The following is a 20,215-nucleotide window of genomic DNA, read 5'->3' on the forward strand; positions in this document are numbered from 1 at the left end:
TTTTTTGAAATGTAATTTTAAAGCTTTGCAAAGCCACAAACACAAGCACCATTTGCGCATATATATGTGCTTAGGACTAAGCAGAGGAGACATAGGCGGTATTTTTTCTTACTTTTTATGCTCTAACATAAAATAAAACTTTCAATAAACTTATGGCTAAGAAAAGTTTTTCTCCTTTTTTTTAAAAATTTTCTTTTTTCTTTTTTTTTTTTTTGTTGCTCGCAAGTTGGAGCCCATACCACCACTACTACAGCTACTACTGTCAAACTGTAGTTGATAGTTAAAAAGGCGGCTGTTTTATTTGTTGTTGTCGTTGTTGTTGTTGTTGTTGTTGTTGTTGCTGTTGCTGATAAATGTTGAGGACTGCTGTCTACTTTGATATGCATCCAATCATGTGAGCTTTTTGCTCACTTCGTCGTTTATTCAATCGCGTTGACAAACTTTTGCCTTAACATTAAAGGCAAAAAAAAAGGGACGCCAAAGCAAAACAGTGGTGCAGTCCGTTTCAAAAATTGCGAAAATTTCAAAGCCTCCACGAATATGCTTTTTTTAAATCTTCCGTGCAATCATTTTAACATCATTTAAATGTTGTTGTCAGGTAAATTTGAACTGGGAATCTACCTATATAGACTGTACTTGAGCTAAAGGGGTACACAATGCACAGTGATGGCCTCCAAGTATTTATGCGTTGTTTTTCTTTTCTTTTGATTTTTTCTTTTCTTTTTTGTTATTGTTGTTATTGTTGTTCCTGCAAGTGAAGTATTTTGTAAAGTTTTGCATTACTATCTTGTTAAATCTGTTAAGTTCTCTTTACGAATACACATACACTTTAAACATATTTCCATTCCAATTGCTAAAGACATACAATAACAACAGCAACAACAAAGGTAAAAACTCGACAACTCATTTCATTTTAACTCATCACATCTCATGGTAATTGTTGATAGTCCGTCTGTCCATCTCTCGCTCATCTGTCTATATGCGTTTTCATGCATCCATCAATTCGCTAAAAACCACAGCAACAGCAATATCAGTAGTAGCGGCAGCAGCAGCATCATCAGCAGCAGCACCAGTAGTAAGCAGGAACGACTTCTTCTGCATGTCTGTTTGCATTCTGTTGCCCGTAGAGTCTGTTAAAGTTGTCTTCATTCTTTGGTATGATGTCCTATAATGGCTTCTACAATAGCTTTGGGCAATTAATGGATGAATACTTTAAGTGAGTGATGGAATGACACTTTTCTTGTAGCAAAAAAAAAAAAAAGAAAAAAATAAATAAAATAAAAAATAAAATAAAGAATAAAACCGCAAACATTCGTTTGTCAACCTTTATGGCGGTTGTCTTTTGAGGCTTCTAAATTAATACTACATATCTTTCTATCTCTTTCTCTCTCTCTCTCTCTTTCCCGTACGTTTCTCCTTCAGTCTTTCTATACTGTTTATACTGCCGTATTCTCAAGATTTATAAGTAGTATTTAAATTGTTTGTATTTAATGAGCAATAAATTGTCATAATTGTTAAACAAGAATGTTAAATATTAAATGTACATATCCGCTGCTTGCGCATGTCAATGTTGACCGTAAAACCTATGTATAAATATATAAGTAACGTGGGATGGCTTTTGCTTTATTTTCTCTTTTTCAAGAAAATTACATTGATTTAAATTATAAGTTAAAGTTTTTCAAGGACACTATAAGTTACGATTTCAAGTTTTAGCTGAAAAAGAAAACATAAAAAAACAATTTTTTAAAATGAATTGAAAATTAACTACCAATCATCTGTCCGCCGTCTAAATGATAACATTCAAAAGAAATCTCGACGAAGAAATGTAACAAACTTCCTCTTCCTGTAGGGCAATGCAAGTTCACTTAAACGGAATTCAAGGTTCATTTTTGGCAACTACTGTATAAGTTTAAAACAGTCGCAGCTAAAATTTTGATTAGCGTATATTTTGCAGTTTGCATAGTAGTATAAAACACAAGTAACTCTGCTATTGCAGAGAAACGCTCATGGCGAAGAAGAAAAAAATCCTCAAGAATCATCTTCATTATGGCGAGGATCCTTGATACCCATCACCACACTACAAATTATCTTCTATCTATATTTTGGGATATTTTCGGTAGTTTTCGGCAAGGATGCTTTCGGCGATGGCAGAAACTAACAATACGCACACAGTCGATCAATTCCATTACGTAAATGACCGCAACATCAGTTATGGTTTTTGAGTTTTGCAAGTTATCGTCTATGGTACCTTTCCACAATTGCACGATACTTTCCTACTTATTACATGAAAACAGTAGTGCTTGTCACACACACATAGTCTTTTCTTGGTCCATAACACAGGGAATTCAAACTTTAAAGAAACATTTTCCTAGCATTGTTTACACGGGACCCGCATAGCGGTTGAGGTCTCTCCAATATGCGGCTGCCATTTCTGAAGTATATCATGACTTTTATTTTTCTTTCAGATAATTAAAATTAATATTCAAGCATTAAGCAAAGCCACGAACACACCTACAGTTATGTTTAATCGCAACTCTCGAAATTCCTCAACATCGGATCCCTTGCAAACTGGAAAGGTCAGCTGGCCATATACAAAACTGGCCATAACAAAACGCAAAACGAACTTTTGCATGTCACCATCAATTGGCCCAAAATATAGAAGAAATCATTCGATATGGTGCCTCAAAAATCCACGACGCTTATTAGCTCACAGGAGAAATCAGTCGGCCAGTCATACGAAAACCGCCTCCTCCATAAGCCATACTTTATGAACAGGAGACAATTTATACCAGCATCGAGGTAAAAATACTTTTAAACAAGTTAAAACAAGCTGAACATCCATATATATGGTGTGGCTGTACTCCGATGACTACTAGACAATCTGATGAAGAGATAAAAATATGCAATTTTCGCTCACTAAGCGTAAAAAGCTTTCTTATAACTGCAAATGAATTTAAGAGTTATGCGCACGGAAGCAAATTTTACATCATGGAACGTGTGGCCAGATCTGCCGCCTACATGGAGCTCTCCAACCCTGCGTTAATATGACAGAATGGCAGACTATTCAGGTGGCAGTAATTGATTGTGAGGCCTCGCTGGGAGCATTAAGCGTTCAAATATTTCTAGGATCACATCACCAGTGGAGCCCTCTCAGCTCCTTAAATTATTAGTCCTATAGCGTGCTTAAATAATAAGCCAGTAACATCCATCTTTAAAGGGTGTTATAAAAATCGTAATAATCAACATGAGCAATCAGCCTTTGATACGTACACGTCGTCACTCACTAAGTGAAATCATTAAGCGTAAAGGCTAATTAATCTGTTCTAGAAATTTGATGATAGAATAATGACTTGTGCTAAAGTATGAACATGAATATTGCGACATGTACGCTTTGCATTATCGTGTAAAACTTAAAAAATCTTAAATATCCATATTCTGTAGTATCGGCGTAGCTGATTTTTCTCATGTTTGCAAAATATAAGTGAAAATTTATAACATGTGCCTGAAGAAAATATCTCCATTGTTGTAACCATGTTTACCAAAGCAATTGCCAGATAAATCGACAAACGGACTGAAAAATATGTCTAAAATAGTTCACATTCGATCAACCATATATAGGCTGTATAGGGTCTCTTTCTGTGTGGGTTTAAAGTTATGATGTACTACGGGCGTACTTTGGCAAAAGCCAAATTCAATTTCAATTCCCTTTTTGCAATCAGGAAACTGTTTGCTACAGACCTTACCCAAACAGACAGGCAGACAGATCGACGGACATGTTTAAATCGGTTTAGAATTTAATGCTTGTCAAGATGCTTAATAGAGTCTCCGAAGCTTTATTCAGCCGGTTTGACCAAATGAGAATATTCCGCATCCTTCGATGATGCGAATGAAAATGTTTTAATTATAATTGACTCAGTCGGCTGACTGATTGAAATATTTGCCCTTAATAATAACTAAACATAAAATCTAGATTTTCTCTGCGTAAGTTATTGATGTCACACAGGAAGTTTGGTTTAGTCTTGAAGCGCAACTTGAAAACCGATTATTTTAAACAAAAAAAAAAGAAAAAAAAAGAAGCCAATAAAATGAATAGACAGTGATGTCTCTTTTAATGTAATTTAGATTAGTTACTATAAACACCGTGCAAAGTCATAATATTTTGAAATTTGTGTAATTATTTTGCTGTCAAGGACATTTCAGTGGTTGCGATTATCATCCTCCTTATAATTTACGATTCGTGAGCTTAGTTGAAACAATTCACCTGCAATTATGTATATGTATTGGACAGCACGAAGCCCTTGTTCTAAAACTGCATTGAAGAAAGTACTGTACTTGATGAGGTGATCGTTGTAGAAAAATATATTTTCTCGATTTTGTTGGTACAGGAATGTGGCGCAAAGAGTTCATTGCGTGACTTTATGACGTCTGACAATAGACAGGAACGTAAGCTCCACTATAATATGTAATATTTTCCAGGTAGTTTTCATACACGTTTAAAGCCCAGCCATAAACAGAGAGATAAAAGTGTTATTATACTGTGAAGAACATAAAATTTTTCGATGGTAGCGGCTTCCTTGATTACTTGTTTAGAATTCGGCGATAGACAAAACAAACGAAACCAAAGCCTTGTATATCATCGAAAGCATCCGGAAAGAGGTTCTAAAGTTAATAAGTTATGCGGCAATGAGACAAATAAATTATTTCACAGTGGCTAGTCAATCTTGCAGGTACACCAAATCAGATTAGTAAAAAAGAGGAAGGCGTTACATCTTCTAGCGCAGCCAGATCAATGAGCATTGCCCATCTTAAGCTACGTTGAGCAAAAAGTCAATATGACATGTATAACTTGGTATCTAGACTACAGATGTATATTACAAAAATGGTCGAACAAGGGCAGCATGTAAGCTTTCGGTAGCATAAGCATCATAAAATTCATTTAACCATCTCTTTATAAGGCCCAGACGTGAGTTGGTTTGGATAAAGGATAACTCCCAAGTCATTCAATTTGGTTACATTATGCAGCTTATAGCTATCAATGCAGTCGCTACGCGGAGTAATAGCAGACCAAGAAAACAATAGCTTACAGTATTTTTATACGCTGCACAACTTGCAGTACAGGGTATGTAAAGTTTGTGTGCGGATGTGCGTAACACACAAAAGGACTAAGACAGAGCCCCTTTTATTATACCGATCGATTCAAAATCAGCCTGCCAGCGAACTCCACTGAACATGGTTCCGATCGGTTCACTTTCTGGTCAACTCGACCTACTTTTCAAAGTAAGGCGAAATTGCAATTTTCACAAATTGTGCCTAATGACGTTTTATGATGAAAATTTGTTTAGAACAGAAAGAAATTTTCACCACATGGGTTTCTTTGATCCCATTCTATATAAGATCTCTTATGAACGGTAACGTCTTCAGAAGAAGCTTTAATTTATAAAATTTTGTGACAAAAAGTGATCCATACCAGCAATTTAACAAAAAAGCTAAGGGTAGGGAAATTGAATCAGATGGGTCTATTTTTTTGGACCTTAACTCCGGTTTCTGCTATGACGGGAATTGAAAAATAATAAAATTTACGGAAGGTAGGTTTGCTAAACTTGGATCACGCCTTGCTTTGCTTTGGGCATCTTCCAGAAACGACCTTTTTGGTGTATTATTACCAAAAGAAGTGAATAGCTTTACTAGAGTATCGGGTGATCGCTCTTGCGGCACTGCAGTGTTCTTAGCTGTTCTTTCTTTAATAACAAAGGAACAAAGAAGACTTATACCATTGGAACAAATTAATAAAGTCAAATGGTTTGCCATAGATGCAAATGAACAGACGACTTTTTAAGCACTACGACTCTGATATATGCAGGTAGGTCATTTAAAAATATCGTGAATGGGAGCGGACTAAGGTGACTGTCCTAGAATCTAGAATCATTAATTAAAGACATATGCACGTCAAGCTTGAATATGTTCTCTTCATTTTGATAGCTAGGAACACGTCAATAATTGCGAATTCTTACTCAAACCGTTGTAAAGACAACTGACCCTGTTCTCATAGCGAGATAATATTAGGCGATGTTTATTTAGAAGCACACTTTACACTAAAGCATGTAAACTCCTCAACGGGGGAACTATTAGTTCATCTATTTCGTAGGTGCTTAGCACCTGTCATTACGAAAAATCAAACTGGCATCATTAACGCTTATGTGCCGTATCATTTCGTTAAACATTTTTAAAGACTTTTACACTAAAATTTTTGTAATTCAACCTATCTTTTAATGTGCTTTAAAAGTCTTATTAAGAAAATAATTTCTGTGAAGCTTTACGGCTAAACTTAAATGAAATCTCTTTTAAAAGTAAACCTCAAAAGAAGCCAACTCTTTAATGTTTATGTTATTTATGTTTAACCCACTTAGGAACTTAAAAAGAAAAAAAAAAAAAAAAGAAAAAAAAAAAAAAGAAAACTAAACCACCATATACAAGTATGAACGAAACGTACAACTGTAATTTCGCTAAATAGTTCAATGCCACTGGTTGGTTGTATCAGTAACAGCAAAAGTGATAGTGTGCGTATGTATGTTTTTCATCTTGAAAAATGTGTCTCATTGCAGACATCATGTCGTCAAGTACGTAATCGTCTGTTCACCAAAAACCGCATGCACACATACACACACACACACACCAACACAATCGCCAAGACGCATTAATAAAATAATTTTTTTTTTTTTTTTTTTTTTTTTTTTGGCGAAAAAATATCAAGTTTAATTTACCTTTTTGTGAAATACAAAAGCAGTGAGTGAGTAATACAATGACGACGACAAACAAACAAACACATATATCAGTACGATCCTTGGATTAAAGGCATCAAGATTTTCTTGTATGGTATATATATATATATATATATGTATATATGTATATATAGGCGAAGACTATGCTGTTAAACTGTATAAAAATGAAACACGACTGAGATTCTTAAAGTTGAAAGAAAGCGAAGAAATGAAATGAAACAAATATTAATACGGACACACAGAGAAAACTTATACAAACAAACAAAACGAATCACACATACAGAAACTAATCGATAGCAGTCTTCGTTGAACTAATGAAAGTTACACACACAAATGCAATAACATATATATATTCGATGGGGAGTCTGTAAATGAGTCTTGACGGAGTAACTATGTATGTGTGCATAAGTCTGTGTTTAAGAAAAGAGAAAAAAAAAAAACGAAAACCTTCAATTGCATGTTTTCCTCAAAGGTATAAAACATACGTTCGCAGACAAAAAAGGGTCAATACCTTGTGACCACACCATATACGTTCATGTACGTGTATATACATTATAATGTACATATATAAATGATTGAAAATAATGTGTCTCCATATGTGTCGATTGCGTGCGTGTGACCTCCTCAAGGAGTCTGTAATTGTATTAAATGCTCATATACAAAAATATTTACACGAGGATAATGAACTTTCAACATTTAGATAAATAAATAAGTCGTACGAGTATGTTACATAAAAATTCGCCCGCTAAACAACTTTAAGATGAAATAAAAACAATATGTAATGTGAAGCATGATTTTCGGGGCGCATTTCAGGGTCAACTTACTGGAATGATGAACATTTCATTTTCATTACATAAAAAATAGTGAAATGCTTGAATTGAAATGTAATCGCATCTAAAATGTTTTCATACAAAAATATTACGTGAAATACTTTTGAACAAAAGTTGAAAAATCTATTTAAGAAAATTTTATGTAAATTTTTATTTCTTTCTGTTCTCTCAGGCAAATAAACATATTAGAGAAGTTTTTTTTTAAATAATTGATCGGGAAATTTTTACGTAAGTCTTCCCTACAAGTAGGCAAGCAAGGTGAAGCTTTACTGCTATGCCTGGCATGCAGTTCAGAAGATAAAATCTGTAATCGTGGCCAGTTGGCACATAGTTTTGCTAACTGTGTTAATGCATAGGATTAGCATTGTCGGTGACAGTGATGATTGGTGTTCTCGCTCCTGACGTTCATATTGATAAACCTACATTCAGACCGGTTAAGCCTGTCACTGGTAAAAGCTGGTCTTAAGTTTGTGGCGTTGCTTCGAATCCCATCAGACATCTTCCCAGTGGCAGTAATCAAGTCAACGTAACAGTAAAACCACTAGAGTGAGGCGAAGCGTTGCCGTTCATAAGGTTAATCTCACTGCCCCTCATCGTGTTGGCGAGGTCAGCGTTGATAAAGGCAAAACCACAACAAAATAGATTTAATTATGTGAATTAATGTACAGTCAATATTATACACGTGGTATAGATGAGCATGAAATCATCCCTGATCACCGAATATAGTGGTTCGCACTCATAACTTTCAGGACGCTTGTAGCCAAAACCACACCATACTAATTGTTCTTCTCTAGACCGGCACTATATTGAGTTATTGCGTAAAAACTTGGCTACAGTCTACTAATCAGTGCATTTAAATCGGGCTGAGTAATATGCTTTTGCTACAACACACACACAGAAAAACAAGCTAAACAAAAAAGCTTGACCTAAGTTTTTTATTTCAAACAACTTTCTGGTGTGCAAAATGGTAAGGAAGTTGCTGAAGATTTATGGCGATACATGCACATCGAAAATATCGATCTGCATAGTCTTGCTTCGATTGATTTCAAATCGCTCGGACAGATACATGCATGAAAGGACAAAAATTAATTAATCGCTAAATGGAAAGTCTAGTACATAGTGATTTTTTAATCGTCTCATCTCATTAAAATCATTCATGAAAGAGATGCGGCCACGGGATACTTGATACTTGATTACTCGATCTGACAAGATATTTTATATATTGATTTATTTAGATCTTTTGATGGAAATAAAATCCAAGTCATCATGAATAGTTTTGTTTCTAACGAACCAAGTGGCATTAACAACAGGCCGGAGTGTCTTATGTTGATATGTTTGAAGCATTTCATCTGTGTTAAGGAATGGATACTCTTGCCTAGGATGTATTTATTTCTTAGATTAAAAAGAGGATCTGACCAAATTAGTTCAATAGTCATTTGGATATTAAGAGGCTAGATCAGTGTAATAGCTTTAAAAAAGAAATTTCTTTGGCAATTTTATATTGAATGGAAGGAAAAGCAATAAAATCACAATATTTGACGAGGTTACTAAGTGTATCTTAAAAAATTAGAAGAAAAATTTATTTTTGATGAATATTTGATGTTGGCATAAATTTTGTTCATCGACTTGTGCAGGTAAAAATGATAAAGAAATTGGAAATACCAGTGCACATAACGATTGAATTTGATGTTTTTGATCTTTTTCTATATAAAATAATATTTTTTTTTTTGGCGTACGCCGACGCTGATCAAGGAAGGTTTAAAATTCTTCTTCTACCAAGTTCATTATTTGTGTTGTTTATTTGAAGGAATCTTTTCTCGATTATTTCATGCGACCAACCTACCTGTTTTCCAGAATTTCTCAAAGACCACTCTCTCTCTTATCATGATACGTCGTTAGCGTCGTCTTCAATATACAAATTGTATAATTGGATACAAATATACATATATCTTCAACGTTAGTGATTTCGAGAATACTAGTCATGCCATCATTACAATTCCACACAGAAATGTCAGTCGCTACGTCCCGAACAAATTGCTTACGAAGAGTCTCAAATCTCAAAGACAATATTTTTTGGTAGTAATGAATCTGTTTCCTCATATTCTAGGAGGTTGAAAGCATCTGTTAAGCAAAAAAAAAAAAAAACCGATTTTTTAAAAAATCTACATCGATCTATTCTCTTTAAGCCAGGTTGCTGGTGTTTAGCTTTTATACGATTTTTCCATGTTAATCTTTAGTTTGATATTTTACACAAGTGTACATAGAGACATTATTACACAAGAATCCTTATCTTATATACACAGGTATTTCAGTGTTTGTATAAAAATTAAAATTTTGTTAAAGTCAGGGAACGCCTTATCAAGCTTCTGAATACATCACACCATCTCATGCAAAATTACATCATTTCCCTATTTAAAGCAACAAGACATAGCCTTTATGTAATTTAGATGTAAATACATCATAAGTAACATCCAGCAGACCAGACCTTTAGGTTTTTTTTATTTTTTGTTTCTTCTTCCTTTTCCATAAATGTTTATATAGATTCTCACGGTTTTCTCTTTGCGTATACATTCCTGGTTGCGGAGTAAGAGAATTGAAGTATTTAACTGTTCATTACATTACACAAATGGCAGTAAAGAATTCAAATCTCCAATGAGGCCACATAATAAAATACAAGTTTTCAAAACACAGCAAAGCACGCAATAATAATAACGTTTGTTTGTTATACAACAGCAAGCAATGACCAACATTATATCGATATGGAAGTGACAACAACGCAAATGGTTAAAACTGGCAACCAGTCATAAATGATGTGTGATAATAGATCATGTCAAGATCATGAGACTGTCTTTTATAAGCTGTTTGTTCGCTCGCTGGCAAATAAATGCAAAGTCAAGGCGCAGCATGGGAAGACAGAAGAGTTGATAGATGGATAGATGGATACGTGGCGGTGGTATAGGCTGCAGTAAAACGAGCTAACTATTGAAAAATATATATGAAATAAATTTGCAATTTGTTTGACTATGTGTGTGTATGTGTGTGTGTGTGTGTGTGTGTTAAATGAAAATAAATCATAAATGTTGTGTATGTTTCTAAGATAAATGTTTTCCATTTTCAATCCTCAAGAGGAATTTTGCTTTTTCGGTTTTTGCTTTTTGTTTTGTTTTTGTTTTTGTTTTTTTTTTTTAGCTTTTGGTGTTTTTGTGTTCGACAATGATAATTAAGAATATTTTTCATTTTTATTAAGAATACTAAAATTCAACAACACGCAATTTCTTCCACAATCAATTAATTTGATTCTGATTCGATGCGAATAGCATTGAACACGCATACATACCATTGCACAATCAAGTAAAATAAAAGCAATTTCTTCTGCATAAGGAGAGGGTAACTATTTATTGCAAAATCGATCATTTTAGCGGTTATTTGCGTTGTTCCAGCCACATACTCTTACAGTTTGTGTAATTGGGAAAAAAAAAAAAAAAAAATAAATAAATAAATTTTTTTTTTAAAAGCTTACGAACTTCTGTAACAGTCAACAGACTCCCACACATTATTAAAGTTTATTCTATTTTTTTCATATTGTTTTTGTTATTTTTTTTTTTTCGACAGAAATTTAAAAAAATGAAATAATAATCAGCATTTTTAAAGCTAAATAATCGCACTCAGACAATGCAGGCAGCTAAAGAGGCAGCAACAGTTGGAAAGTCAAGCATGCAGGCAAGCAGACAGTTAAGCGCACTTGCATTATTGCGCTGCTGCTGTCTGCCTCTATGTATGGCTTTGTGTAACTAAGATCCTACACAACTGATAAGCTTGATATTCTTTCTACCTTTAAAAAGCAATTTACAGCCTGTGATAGAACTGAAGAAACAAACATAAAACAATAAAAAAAAAAAAAAGAAAAAAGCAAAAAAAAAAAAAACACAAAAAAAAGAAAAAGAAAAACAGTGGAAGAAGAGCAAGACAAGACTCGTATACACTCAAACTCAAACAACACAACTCGTGCTTTACCAGTTTATAAAAGTAGCAAACAGTCACAAACAGATTTTGTAAAAGATCAACCTAAACAGGCCCCAGTCACTTGATCACATCGTTTGTGTACATATTTATAATTTTTACTCACCTTACATGAAAAACAGTAACACAAACGATCAGACAGACAGGAAAAAATGAAAAAAAAATAAATAAAAATGATCGCGCGCTTTTAACGCATTGGCCTAACCTTGCACAATATTACTTGATGCCATGTTATGTTCTCTACTGCTCCTCGCTGCTCGTTAAACAACAGTTTTATTTACGAGTCATGCTTTTCTTTAGGGTTTATAGCACCAATTCTTTTTTTTTTTTTTTTTTTTTTTCATTTTCTGTATGACCAAAGCGCGGGAGAGTTCCTCAAAATCGCGTGCGTTCTTTACACATTCATTCATTCAGTGCTTCGTGAACATTTATGAAGAGCCCTTCATATTTTAAAGTGCTGGTGAAAACTTTTCATTTCTCATTATTATGCATTTAATTATGATCCTATTAGAACTCTACCTTGAACTTTAAAGTCATGTAATCCCAGTTTATTCTCTTTTCTTGATTAGCGTTATTTTGCTATGGCTTTTTCAATCAAAACCATTAATCATTTGTCTATGCGATATGTGACAACGGATGAAATGCGGATTTGTCACTACATTCCAGACGAGTGGGCGGAGGATTGGCGAAGGCCGTTGCAAATATTAAATATAGTCGCCTCACTAAAACAACTATAACCAGTGACCATGAAATTTTGACAAGTTTTTTTTCAAAGCTTAATACTATCCAGAAACAATACGGATCAGACCGGTGACTTACTAAGTGAAGTGATAAGTCAAGTTTAGAGCTGCTGCTTCCGTTCGAAAATATGATTTTCTTTTTCGTTTTTGTTGTCCGAAATTATGGTATGCATTCGAAGTTTTGATTAACGACAGTTCATGCTAAAGTTTTTTCAATTCTCAGCCGTTTACTTATGCGATATTACCAAGTACTATCGCGCTTTTTTTTAACAGTAAATTATATTTTCGGACAGAATTGAGCAGACTTCTCTTCGAAGCCAATATTACGCATTTCGCTGAATTAATCTTGTGAAAGATTTATCTTCGCAAGGTAGACCCAAACACCATATTTAAGAGATAGACAGAAACTTTTTTTCTTCTAAATAGATATTGAATCTTTTTTTTTAGACGTAAGCAATTTTCTGCAATGTGCGGCTGATCGTTACGGATTTTACACTGATAGTTCTCTCGACGGCTCAGGAGTCCGGAACGAAAACATACTTTTCCAATTACGTTAATTTTATTCGTTGGACAAGATATTATATATGCTTTAGAGTAAACCTTTGACCGCTAATCAATGTATTGGACTTGCATAATTTTGTACTGAGTGAGTGGGACTACTTTTTAATTGATCTTAATCAATGGCTGCCCTAACTTTTGTTATTGTTACAATCATTAATTTAGTCAAAGAAATAATTTCTAAGACTAAAGTATGAGCAACTACTAATATATATATTTGCAATCTGTCATGTTTCCAATCGCAGACGGTAGACGGCCATGAAAAGGCAAATGTTTCGACTCAGTTGATCAATAAAGTACATGGTTTCTAGATATTCGGGTATTGCTAGAGAGAGGACAAAAATATGTATATTCGCTAGCGGGAAATGGAAACATGAACATTTTGCCATTTTGTCTGTAAGAGTAGGACAAAAAGCAACATAGACTATATACTTCAACATTAAATTTTAAAAATGGCCTACAAGAGTCAAAGACAGATAAGATTTGCATGTATTTTACATCCCTTAGCAAATTTTTGGCAGATGCCATTATTGTCATTCCATGAAAGCAGGTTTCTCATTAATGTAATTATTTTAATCCATCGATCTTCCATCCATCGATTTTCTGCTTCTTATGTAAGCGGCTATGGGTCAATTAGATCCATTTTCAAAGTTGATGTACGGGAATAGACGACACACTGGTGAACGAATGGCATAACTGAGTGAGAATCCTAAGCTGTTCTAAAACATATGCCCTTTATTGATTCGCGTACTTGTGGGTTTTAGGAAAACGTTACGCGATTTATTGTAACCCTTCTTTCGACGATGTGTATCGATAACTTAAAACTTGTAGCAGATAGAGATACAAATTTTGATGGCGCAACTTTCCTTCTTACAATCCAACTCAGCGGCTTAGGTACCCAAAATTCGTTCGCTAAAACGAACAAATATACGTAACTGGTTCCATTTCAATTATTACAGTTTCTTTAAATTCTACCGCGATTGTAAACCAATACACATTACAGTATAACACCTCTTCTAGACTCATTCCATAGGATGTCATTCTGTCCTATTCTACCATATGTTACGATACTCCGTAGCCCGTTTTATACTGTGCACATCCATCCTTATCCGGCCTTGTGCAACTATGCCAGTCTCTTCGTGCCTTCCTTCCTTCCATTTCGTTGGCTTTGATTGCATGAAGACAGGAGATAAAGAAACATTTTGCAACATTTTAAAATCGTAATTAAATAACAAAATATTACAATTCATTATTTACGCAAAAAATCACGAAAATTAGGTTGTTAAGCTTTTTTCCTTCCTCTCAATTGCACTCTTTGTGTTATACTTAGTTATGGGTAAAAAAAAAAAAAAAAATTTCCTTTTTATATTTTAGCAATCTTAAGATATCGCTGATGTAACCGAAGCGATAACCTTAAGATAAGCTATCTGTTTCTACACTACACAAAACATTATCTCATGTAAAAAAGAGTTGCATTGTAAAGGAGTCTACTGTGTGCATATGCGCGCGCGCACATATATACATACATTAACGGTTCATTAAAAAAATAACGTTTTTTTTTTTTTTTTGCTTTTGTTTGTATGTAGAATGATCTCATTATCGAAATATTCTGCATACAATAAGTAACGCAAGAGACGGTTGAAGTGAAAAGCACGCATCAACCTGCAGCAACGCAACAATTCGTTACCATCAACATCACATAAACACACACAAGAGAAAGATGATAATATAGATTAGGAAAACGCACAAAAACTCACAAACACAAACCTGGTATGCAAGATCACTAAGCTTCATTTGCTTAACAAGCCTTCAAGCATGAAACGATGAAACACAATATAACAAACAAACCAAACTAACAAAAAAAAAAAAGAAAAAGAACCGAGCACGAGTGCTTCACAAGGCAAGCGAAAAAATAATTCACGGCTCTATGTTGCTGCCTTAACAAGCTGTTTTGCATGAGAACCTCCAGATATATAATAAAGGTAATCAGGTGCATGTGTGCGTGTGTATGTCTAAAGTGCTACTATGGCGGTGGTGTTGCCGGTGCATAATATGGATATAATGTGGGAAAAAACGTCAAGAATGCATGTTGACCATTATCGCTACACTTAGCCGAACAACTCACGAGACTTTAACTACTATTCTACTAAGTGTGCGAGAAAAAGAATTTTCAGACTTTTTTCTGTTTTTTTTTTTTTTTTTTTTGTTTTTTAATTCAAATTTACCGGGGCTTTTGCCAAATGTAATCATATGCAAACTTTTGGCTGCCTGCAGATCCCCCTACCTAAATATATGTACATATAGGTTTCTGGATGCCAAAAGAGTATGTGTACGTGTGTATGTGTGTGATTTTAGGACCAACAAAGCGTAACAACGTGCTTAAGAAATTTACACTGTATTGATGGGGTTCACCACTGTTTTATTTAACAAAAAAAAAAAAATCTTATTTTTTTTTTCGATTATTGCATGATGCTTAACCGAGTCAGTGATTCTACTGTTTATTAGCTTCCGTTTGCAAATTTAGCTCTTATCTGTAGATTTTCTTCTTCTTCGTTCTCTTTGTTCATTGTAGGTTTCTAGAGACTTAGGGCTATATAACCAAAAAAAAAAAAAAAAAAATTAAAAAATAAAAATAAAAAAATATTAAAAAAAAAAAGTAAAAGTTGCATGCGCACGCGTTGAGCATTGTTTTTGTGACTACTGATTGCTCGAATAGCACACAGGGCAGCATATGGTTAACAATTCACACCCGGTCTGATCTTTTGTGGTGTTTGGTAAGTGTAGCAAAAACCTTTTTTATATTTTTTTTATTTTTATTTTTTTTTTAATGTAGAATTATATATGTTTTGCATCATATCATCATCTTACGTGCGTGTTTATTGCTGGCAATTGTTGCAATCGGGTTTTTGTTGTTGTTGTTGTTGCTGTTTAAATAGCCTGCAGGATATTTAATGCGGAATATGGGTGGCAGTTAATCTGACGACGCTTATAGCAAAACCACACATTTGGAATAAGAGTCTGGAAAATCTTTGCAGATTTTTTTTTTTTTCCTTATTTTTTTTTCGTCTTGTACGATGTTTGTAGGATTCTTTCTTTATCGCGATTACGATTTCAAGACAGATGCTTAAAAAACGTTGAAATTATTGTATTAACGAGTTAATGTGATTGTTTTAAAGTCCTCAGAGTTACTTCGGCTGTAGTTTTCTTTCCTTTTTTTTTTTATTTCTATTTTTATGAAAACTACATCGACAGATGGGTTGGAAAGTTTGTAGAACAATTCATAAAAATAGAAAAGGTATGAATGAAATTTTTAACTTCGTTGATATAGGGAGAGAGTGAGAGAGAGAGAGAGAGAGAGAGGTATTATTAACCACATTTCCGATGTGTATATTAAGTTTACCTTTCTAAACGCAACACTAATCCGCATAACAATAAGTTGTCTTTCAAGGGCCTAATGGGATAGAAAATTCTGTTTGCCTTATGGCAAAGCTTAGAGACATATAAGGTTTCAGATCAGTATTTTTCATACATTTCAAGTTATTCATTTATATAGCCACGAGGCCGGTATCAGGTCGCACGATAGATGATTTGCATGCATAGAATGTTCCATAAAACATAAGTAATAAGTGCTGCTTCTCACTTTGTCTCCGTCCTTCCAAACAATGGAAACGATTTAGTTATATCGTATATGTAAGGGATGACGACTCCTGCTTAGCGACTGATTCCTGTTTCTCTCCGTACCACTGCAACATTACTTCCTTCGTTCTACTCTTCGCTACCAGCTCTCTAATGCACTTTACATATATAGTATATGTGTGTCAGTTCGCAATTACAACTTCGAAGCTATGTCCACAAAAATTCGACTCATTTCGAAATTTTCCTATCAGTATTGTGAACTTATATTCAAGAGCCAAGAAAGTTGCAGCACCAGCTTCCGATAATCAAATCATATCAGATTATTTTCTCTTAAGTCATAAGTCACTCTTAAGTTAAATACAACATTAATAGATAATGGCCGCCACGGTTCCTCTTACATGAAACAACACGATGGACCTAATTGTCGACCACCAATAGCAATATGTCATAACTCACTCTTAATCTAAAATTAAATTTTAAGTTCGCTGTCAATTTCGGTAATCAGCTTACGTCGTCATCCTACTGCTTTCATCTTAAAATATATTTAATACGATTAATTAATATATTTAATACAACCAAAGAAAACATAATAGATATCGCCCACCATCGTTCCTCTCACATGAAACAACCCAATAGACCTAGTTGTCGAACACCGATAGCAATATTTGGTGTTAAGGTATAAATAAAATCTGCTTAACGATTTTAAACAACCCACAGAAGAGATAGTTCCAAAATTTTAAGTCCCAGCCTGTCGGATGTGATACATGTTTCAACCAGCTACGTCACATATGCCTAATTAATGTCCCAAGGATCCGACAAGTAAAACTCAATAAGCGCTTATAAATTCGTAGGCACTTCATGGGTTCCATTTCTCAATTGGCGACATGTCATACGTGATATATGATATTATGGCCAATCGAGTGGATATTGTGCAAAACAAAGGCCAAGATCGCAAAAATCGCGCCAAAATCGCTCAAAAACCAAGAGGACATTAACAGATTTCTCCGATTATCGTAGTATTGTGAACTATGATTTTTTTTCGTCGAGACAACCTGTTAACAAGAAATGCTATTTGAGTTTAAAAATTACTTTGAGGGCGACAGAGTAGATTTGCAAAAAAAAAATATAAAAAAGAAAAAAAATTGAATTGATATTACTTTTTGGCCAGGTATGCTCGACGCCAGACCCACTTTTCTCCACTAACCATAAGCGATGTAAGTTGTACAGCGATATATGCTATACACCATATATAATTAATATGGTGGGGAAACGGTTCTTATGTCCCTCTTACGCACAAGCTAACGGGAAAAAAAAAACCTGGCTCAAGCCGAATGTTATCAGTAGCAGATAGTATGATATATGCAGAGTCTTTTGCCCAAGGGCTAGTACGGCGTCCCAAATACTATGGCGTGCGGCGACCAATCCAACCTTTGCTTGAGAGTAGATGCTCCAATCAAGTGACACCCGATTAATATTGAAATCTTATTACTTAAGATGTACTACTCTATAATCTTTATTGGGCTTTTCACTAAGCGTTCAAATCCTAAAGGATTGTTCCGAGCACGCAATTATGACGTTGTTGGTAAAATGTCAAAGAGTTACCACCCATTAATGGTAACAGTATTGTCATTATGATTTCAAAGGGTAGCATCATATCAAAATTTTAATATATTTTTGTTTTTTAAGTCAATCAAGGAAAGTTAACCTGCTTACAGTTCCCATTTAGTTTATACTAAGGTTTTGCTTAAGGAAACTTTACAATCAATAACGAAATCGTTCCAATCTCCCCAGTCTCTCTACTGTTTGAATTTTAACAGTAAATTTTCAGTACATTATGTAATAATCTGAAATAAATTATTTATTAAAAGTATAAAGCAACAAGAAAGCTGAATATTGTCGCTTAGCTTACAGCTCTCTCGGTGCATATGCAAAGGTTTTTACCACAAAACCCAATATTGAAATAATATTGGTTTTTTTTATCAACTGTTAAGCAATGCTACAACATATATAAAACATAGAGATATACAATTGAATAACAAGACAATGGCAATAAAATTGTTGCAACACCATCAACCTCAATAATCTGTAAGAACCGACACACATAACTAGTATACTCTATAGTATAGTATGAGTAAAATGAATTGAAAATAAAAAAAAAAAGAAATAAATAAATAAAAAAAAATAAAAAAGGAAATAAGGAATTCATACCTACTTTGCTAAATGGGTACCACCATTAAAGCTCATTTGAAATCAGACACGTCCGATTAAAATCTCATTTCTCACCTTGTGGCGTTCACTCTACACTAAATACACTAAGCTACAAAGCTGAAAATCAAGCTTGTCTATATATATATATATATATATATATATATATAAACGGATGATGGTGACGATGCTTAACTATTGCATTTACTGCTGTTAAGGCAGCAGCAAAAGCAGCAGCGGCAGCAGTTTAAAAATTGTTATACTGTTGCTTGCATTGATGATGGTAATGACGGCGACGGTGTTGCCGATAATGATAATGATGACGAAAACGATGATAATAATGATGATAATGATGTTAATAATAATAATGATGATGATGATGATGATGATGATGGTGGCGTGGTGTTGAAATGAACAACTGTGACGACAAGCAGGTAAATATGTACATAAATGCAAGCGCACACAAACTATAACTGAAGTAATATAATGCAGTTACGATTCTTGTTGCACATCAAGTAAGTTGCAGCAGTCTGTTAAAGAATTATAAAGCAACATTAACATTGTTGTTGGTTGGTTACAGCATTCAGCTAAATACGAACAACACAAAGAGAGCATTGAAATGATAGGGATGCATGAAGCGTTGGCTTTCGGAATGAATGGTAAGTCAGGGCACTCTAACAACATGCAACTAACGCAACAATAACAAAAACCAAATATCACTATAATCAAACTGAAGGTAGTACTATTTTACGCCTTTTTTATTAACAGTATTATTATTATTATTATTATTATTATTATTGCTGTTGTTGTTGCTGTTTATTCAAATAGAAGGTATCATTGCAAAAAAATGCGATTTAAACCGAATTCAAATATATATATGTATATATATATATATATATATTATTATTATTTTTTGTTATTTTAATAATGACACTGACGATCAATAGTCATAATTTAGAGAGATAGAGAGAGGTAACCTTTTTCTTTTTTGATTTTTATTGCTATTATTAAAGTTAATCGTTTCATGACTAACGTACTTTTTGGGCGAAAACCATTGCAACGATCTTTTATGGTGTTTTAAGATATTTTGACACCTTAGTGTGGGTTTAAACAGTTGTGTCACTATACGCTACACTACTGCCGTGCTATTGATCTGTTGATTTTTTTAACTGATAGTGTTAAACGCTGGATGAAGTGTTAAAGCTTCTCTTTTCTCGTTCTATGTGGTGAGCTTGTGTGTTTTTTTGCAATTTATTAAAAAATCGCAGACAAGGAAAAAGAGATAAAAATAAAAATAATTTTTTTTTTTTTTTTTTTTTTTATTTTTGATACTATATCTCTTATAATCATTTTTATTTTATAAAGCGAAATATAATCGGGATAATGAAAAATTAAAATTGTAGTGAAAACAGTTAAATAGTTTCGAATATATTGGCACAGAAAACTT

At 33.9% G+C, this 20,215-nt stretch overlaps 1 protein-coding gene across 1 annotated transcript in view; it reads left to right on the forward strand.

Moving 5' to 3' along the window:
• Positions 1-979: 979 nt before the first annotated feature.
• LOC119633066 (cell wall integrity and stress response component 1-like) overlaps positions 980-20,215 on the forward strand; it is a 40,983-nt gene continuing 21,747 nt past the window's right edge. The window contains exons 1-2 of the mRNA XM_038026277.1: positions 980-1,075; positions 2,466-2,576. Coding sequence (XP_037882205.1) covers positions 980-1,075; positions 2,466-2,576 — 207 coding nt within the window. The remainder of the gene's footprint in view (positions 1,076-2,465; positions 2,577-20,215) is intronic.

This window comes from Glossina fuscipes, unplaced genomic scaffold, assembly GCF_014805625.2.
Source record: "Glossina fuscipes isolate IAEA_lab_2018 unplaced genomic scaffold, Yale_Gfus_2 2, whole genome shotgun sequence".
In the NCBI taxonomy this organism is placed as follows: Eukaryota; Metazoa; Arthropoda; class Insecta; order Diptera; family Glossinidae; genus Glossina; species Glossina fuscipes.